This window comes from Thalassophryne amazonica, chromosome 1 (assembly GCF_902500255.1).
Source record: "Thalassophryne amazonica chromosome 1, fThaAma1.1, whole genome shotgun sequence".
Taxonomy (NCBI): Eukaryota; Metazoa; Chordata; class Actinopteri; order Batrachoidiformes; family Batrachoididae; genus Thalassophryne; species Thalassophryne amazonica.
Window position 1 is genome coordinate 156,137,489 of NC_047103.1, and position 6,371 is coordinate 156,143,859.

Below are 6,371 nucleotides of genomic sequence, written 5' to 3' on the forward strand. Positions count from 1 at the left end.
CATGTGTTTAATCCTTAACAACTCAAATCGTGAGAAATGTTTCAAGAGTAATCTCACCAGCTAGCTGGTCAAATCTTGTATATCACATTCTGGTCCAGTATGTGGTAATCACAGTAGGGATGATGCATCTGTGTAAGGTAAGTTACACAGAAATTCAATGTGAAGATGCATACAATGTATATAAAGGTTTATGTATTTTTTTATATTGTCTATGTTGTGTTAGGTATATATATTTTGTATACATTACTTTGAGCATCTGAATTCCCAAAATTTGATTTCAAGCTGAGACCTGTACTTCACACTGGTAATGCTCATCTAATTAACACCTCAAATTTATGCTTCTTCTGTCATCATTTACCATCTGCTACTGCAGATGACAGTGATTCTGCTTTTCTACCATTACCATGCCTTACTAGGTATTTCAGTTTGACATTTCGGGGAAAAAACCATTTGGCTCCAGCTAAGTACAATTTTTGATGTGGCTGACTTGTAATGAAATAAATATCGCAGACGTATGTGTGGTTTCACTTTAAGTCCATGGGACAAGCAGGTCTTTGGTGCAAGTTTTGTTTTTGTGAAGGCCATGGTATATTGAGGCTGGATTGTAATTGTTTATTCCCCTTAAGTGGTACCAATCACATTAAAATTGGCTTTGGGCTCAATACGATTTGGTGGCTAGTAGGGGTGTAACGATACACAAAAATCTAGTGGTGCAACGGATCAAAAAACTTACGGTTCGGATCGTATCACGGTTTTGAGTCACGGATCGGATCATTTTTTGTATCAGCAGAAAAAAAGACAAAAAATATAACTTTGCTTTCCATTTATTTAGTAGAACACTTATTGCAACCTTTTTGCTCACTAAATAAAACATGTAACTCAAGATGTCAATTCAATGCTTAAATAAAATTAATAATCTAAACACAAATTAAAGTGCAATATAAGACATGACGCCTTCATCCTTTAATGGTCAGTGTGCAAAACACAACTCAAAGGGCAATTTAAGGCATGACGCCTTCTTATAAACATGGAGTTTAAATAAAACTGACCTATGTATGCACAACACATGAAAAAGAATGAAATGAGCAGACCTAAAGCAGACCTAAACTTATAATTTCAAATTCTTCTTCAAAAAGATAAGGACGTCTAATGCTCACTAAATAAAACATGTAACTCAAGATGTCAATTCAATGCTTAAATAAAATTAATAATATAAACACAAATTAAAGTGCAATATAAGACATGACACCTTCATCCTTTAAATGGTCAGTGTACAAAACACAACTTACCACCATGTCAGTGGATCATCATTCACTGGAATGCCGCTTGCTGTCTGGTAGGATGTCATCTCCTCTTTCATGGTGTCAGTAAAAGTCTTACTGACATTCTTGCTTGCAAAGGTCTCTCCAAAAAGCTCCACTATGGCAGACTTCTTTGGTGGAGGAGGTGTGTCCAAGCCTGCTCCGGTTGGCTCTGCAACTCTACCCTGCATACAAAAATACTTGATTCATTATAATTAAATTACGTATTTTCTTATTTCATAAATTTGAAAAAGGACAATAACACTATTTCATAAAAAGCAAGTCATTGTTAGTCCAAATAAAATTATATAAATATTATATATAAATATTCACTTTTTTTTGTTGTTTATCGCTTCACTGCTCACGATCTCACTGATGAGGTCATTGTATGTCCTTTGGGATATGGCAGGGTCTAGGTGGGACAGGGACTTGAACCTTGGATCTAGTGCAGTAGATCCGTGAAGGTAGTCCTGCAGAGTTGGGGGCGAAGTGTATCTGGGCTTTAGGTCCTCGTTAATGGCAATCTTAACATCTCTTGTGATTGCACTGTCTTCCTCACTAGGGGCCATGGATTGCATAATCCTTGTTTTTAGAGGTAGGATCATGGAGACAGATGGTCTGCTTTCAGTGCTTAACAGAGTTGTAACCATTTTTAGGGGTTTGAGCACCTGGAGGACCTCCTCAGCCACTTTCACATCATCATCAGACAAGGTTACAATGTCTTTAACATTTTTCTTTAGGCTCTTGTATGTCAATGCAGAGTATATAGCTGCCTGCTGCTCAAGATAACGCTCCATCATATCATAAGTGGAGTTCCACCTTGTTGTGACATCATGTATGAGTTTATGAGTAGGCAGCTGTAACATTTCTTGCTTGGTCTTAAGCACATGTGCAGCTGTTGTGCTTCGGTGAAAGTAGGAAACCACCTTCCTAATCCTCCCAAGGATGCGGTCCATCTTATTCAATATGATTCCCTTTTGGGATGCTAAATTTATCACATGTGCAAAGCACCCTATTTGCAGACCCAGTCCTGCCTCATTCACTGCATTTATCTGATTTTTAGCATTATTTGTTGTGACTGGGATATTTGTATTGGGTCTCTCTATCTTCCACTCTGCCACGGCTTCTGTCAGTACCTGCGCTAGATTGGAGCTTGTGTGGCTCTCATAGAGGGGGCGTGTCTGCAGCACAGGGCTTCGCATCTCCCAGTTCTCTGTGATATAGTGAGCGGTCACAGTTATATAACTTTCTGTTCCTCTGGAGGTCCACCTGTCTGTGGTGAGCGCAACAGAAGGAGCCTGGGACAGTTCCGTAACAATTCTTAACTTTTCCTGCTCATACAGACTTGGCACAATCTTTTCACTGAAGTGGGTGCATGAGGGAATTTCATAACGTGGCTCAAGCACATTAAGCAGATGTTTAAACCCCTTGTTTTGCGCAACGGAGTATGGCCTTATGTCTGCAGCTATAAATACTCCGATAGCGTTTGTTATAGCTTTGGCCCTGTCAGATTCTGCTGCTAAAGGGTGTTTAAATGCCGATGTGATTAGTGGTTGATGTGCAGCACTCATCTTGGATCCTGACGCCGGAGCTAGCATGCCAGGATGATGCCGCTTCAAATGCGCTGCCATGCTGGATGTATTTCCACTCTCATACGGCTTTCTCGTGCCACAATGCCGACATACCGTAATTGTTTTACCAACCACCCTTCGTCCATCATCATTGTATGTGACAGGGAAGCCGAAATACGCCCATACATGCGATTTAAATGATGCAGGGGGGTTTTCAAGCTCCTCTCCTCCTCCGCTAGCCATGATTACCGCTGTGCTTTTCTCCTTTGGATTGAACAGGCGCGCGGCCTCCACACGAGTACGCCTCCTTATTTATTTATTTATTTATTTTGTCAACCAATCCGCGGACCATGTACGTACCGAACTGCAGAGAGAAATCCGTTTGGATCACGGATCAATTATGATCCGTTGCACCACTACAAAAATCACGGTTCGGTATGTACCTCAGTTTTAAGGTAACGGTTCGGTTCATTTTCGGTACAGTATGGGAACAAAATGCAAAACCTAAATTTGCTTGTTGTTAAAACAATTTATTGTAACATTATACAAACAGGAAAACAAAATACTTGCAAAGTGCTGCGTGGTAGTAAGTTAAATAAAATGTTCTCAAATAAACGACAAATGTACACAACAAAAATATAAACGCAACACTTTTGGTTTTGCTCCCATTTTGTATGACATGAACTCAAAGATCTCAAATATTGTTCACAAACCAGTCTAAATCTGTGATAGTGAGCACTTCTCCTTTGCTGAGGTAATCCATCCCACCTCACAGGTGTGCCATACCAAGATGCTGATTAGACACCATGATTAGTGCACAGGTGTGCCTTAGACTGTCCACAATAAAAGGCCACTCTGAAAGGTGCAGTTTTGTTTTATTGGGGGGGGGGGAGAGATAAACCAGTCAGTATCTAGTGTGACCACCATTTGCCTCACGCAGTGCAACACATCTCCTTCGCATAGAGTTGATCAGGTTGTCAATTGTGGCCTGTGGAATGTTGGTCCACTCCTCTTCAATGGCTGTGCGAAGTTGCTGGATATTGGCAGGAACTGGTACACGCTGTCGTATACGCCGGTCCAGAGCATCCCAAACATGCTCAATGGGTGACATGTCCGGTGAGTATGCCGGCCATGCCAGAACTGGGACATTTTCAGCTTCCAAGAATTGTGTACAGATCCTTGCAACATGGGGCCGTGATTATCCTGCTGCAACAAGAGGTGATGTTCTTGGATGTATGGCACAACAATGGGCCTCAGGATCTCGTCACAGTATCTCTGTGCATTCAAAATGCCATCAATAAAATGCACCTGTGTTCTTCGTCCATAACCCCACCGCCACCATGGGCCACTCGATCCACAACATTGACATCAGAAAACCGCTCACCCACACGACGCCACACACGCTGTCTGCCATCTGCCCTGGACAGTGTGAATCGGGATTCATCCGTGAAGAGAACACCTCTCCAATGTGCCAAACGCCAGTGAATGTGAGCATTTGCCCACTCAAGTCGGTTACGACGACGAACTGGAGTCAGGTCGAGACCCCGATGAGGACGGCGAGCATGCAGATGAGCTTCCCTGAGATGGTTTCTGACAGTTTGTGCAGAAATTCTTTGGTTATGCAAACCGATTGTTTCAGCAGCTGTCCGAGTGGCTGGTCTCAGACGATCTTGTAGGTGAACATGCTGGATGTGGAGGTCCTGGGCTAGTGTGGTTACACATGGTCTGCGGTTGTGAGGCTGGTTGGATGTACTGCTAAATTCTCTAAAACGCCTTTGGAGACGGCTTATGGTAGAGAAATGAACATTCAATACACGAGCAACAGCTCTGGTTGACATTCCTGCTGTCAGCATGCCAATTGCACGGTCCCTCAAATCTTGCAACATCTGTGGCATTGTGCTGTGTGATGAAACTGCACCTTTCAGAGTGGCCTTTTATTGTGGGCAGTCTAAGGCACACCTGTGCACTAATCATGATGTCTAATCAGCATCTTGATATGGCACACCTGTGAGGTGGGATGAATTATCTCAGCAAAGAAGTGCTCACTATCACAGATGTAGACTGGTTTATGAACAATATTTGAGGGAAATGGTGATATTGTGTATGCGGAAAAAGTTTTAGATCTTTGAGTTCATCTCATACAAAATGGGAGCAAAACCAAAAGTGTTGCATTTATATTTTTATTGAGTGTATGAAATATTATAAAAAATACATTCCTTGTAAACAGCTTTTAACAAAACCTTTCCACAAGTAAAGAGCAGCACAACGGTTCCAGCATGAAGACCTGTTCAGTTTTATTCAACCTTCATATTTTTTGCCAGAAAAATGAACTTGTCCGAAACTATCACACAGTATAAGGGATTTTTAAAAAGAGAATTAATGTTAAAGAATCCCTTTACTTTTGTTCAATTTATTTTATTTTCTATCGCTTTCAGTTAACTGTTCATTTAATGTTTGTTAATATATCTTTTTAAATAAAGTTTTGAAAACAAAAACATTGTGGGAGAGGCAAAAAAGTGAGTAAAACCACTTAAAAATAGTTACAACCACAAATAAACTGAATTCTTGGTTTGTTTATTTATTTTGCCATTAAAATTGACCATCACATTAAAATAAAGTAACTTCTCAAGGCCAGGGCTTCTCAAAGTCTGGCGACTATTTAACCACAGCACAGCAAACGAGGTCAGTAGGCTGAGCGAGTCCAAGTAGGAGGATTGTAGGTATCCCTCCGTGCAGTGCTTTCAGGTTGCTGCAGGCAGTGTTGCAGAGGGGGGGGAGACCCGCTGCCGCTCGGTGACAACAGAGACTTTCACTTTCAGTCGCCAAACATCACTAAAGTCTCTGGTAACCCCAGGAAAAGTAGTTAGATTTGTCGATAGTCGCGTTTGAGAAAATAAGTCAAGAGTGTTTGGAAAGTCGCCAAATTTAGCGAGAAAGTTGCTAAGTTGGCAACACTGAATGTAAACACACGCAACGTGAACTCACCGTGATGCAGCCCTGTACCGAACCGAACGTCCCGTACCGAAATGGTTCAATACAAATACATGTACTGTTACACCCTTAGTGGCTAGGATGTTTCTAATGGTCATCACTGTTGAAATTTGAGCTTTTAATCGCTACCAACTGTTTTTTTTCTTTGCAATTCCTTAACAGGGATAATGTAAAACATCAGGAAAGAGTTTTTGATTTTGTTTATGTAATTTTGTCATGTGTCCTCAGGAAGGGCATCCAGCATAAAACTTGTGCCAACTCTTTGACATCTTTGGTTGTTGATTTAAATGGGTCACATCAGTCACTCTGCAAACTGCACGAGCCAAGAATTTGAGTTCAAGGCTTCAGCTTTTCATGATAGCAGCATCGAGAATGGAAAGATGGAAAATGTTGACTTGCCTGTTTTGGGCTTAAAGCAGAATTCCAGAGTTTTCCTCCTCTGCACACTTAATTACATTAGTTATTAGGGATGTGAATCATACAACAACTCACGATTCAATTTGATTCC

At 41.2% G+C, this 6,371-nt stretch overlaps 1 protein-coding gene across 1 annotated transcript; it reads right to left on the reverse strand.

Annotated features, from left to right (window-relative positions):
• Positions 1-1,285: 1,285 nt before the first annotated feature.
• On the reverse strand, positions 1,286-3,115 carry LOC117517580 (zinc finger BED domain-containing protein 1-like). Its single transcript, XM_034178701.1, has 2 exons — positions 1,667-3,115; positions 1,286-1,486 (listed from the first exon to the last, which is right to left on the reverse strand). Exons 1-2 carry the CDS (start codon positions 3,113-3,115, stop codon positions 1,286-1,288), a joined length of 1,650 nt encoding a protein of 549 aa, XP_034034592.1.
• Between the last annotated feature and the right edge of the window lie 3,256 nt (positions 3,116-6,371).

Coding starts and splice junctions, on each gene's coding strand:
- LOC117517580 (XM_034178701.1), bottom strand. CDS start 3,115: ATGGCTAGCGGAGGAGGAGAGGAGCTTGAAAACCCCCCTGCATCATTT. Junction 1,487..1,666: donor ATGACCTCATCAGTGAGATC/GTGAGCAGTGAA, acceptor TTTTGTATGCAG/GGTAGAGTTGCAGAGCCAAC.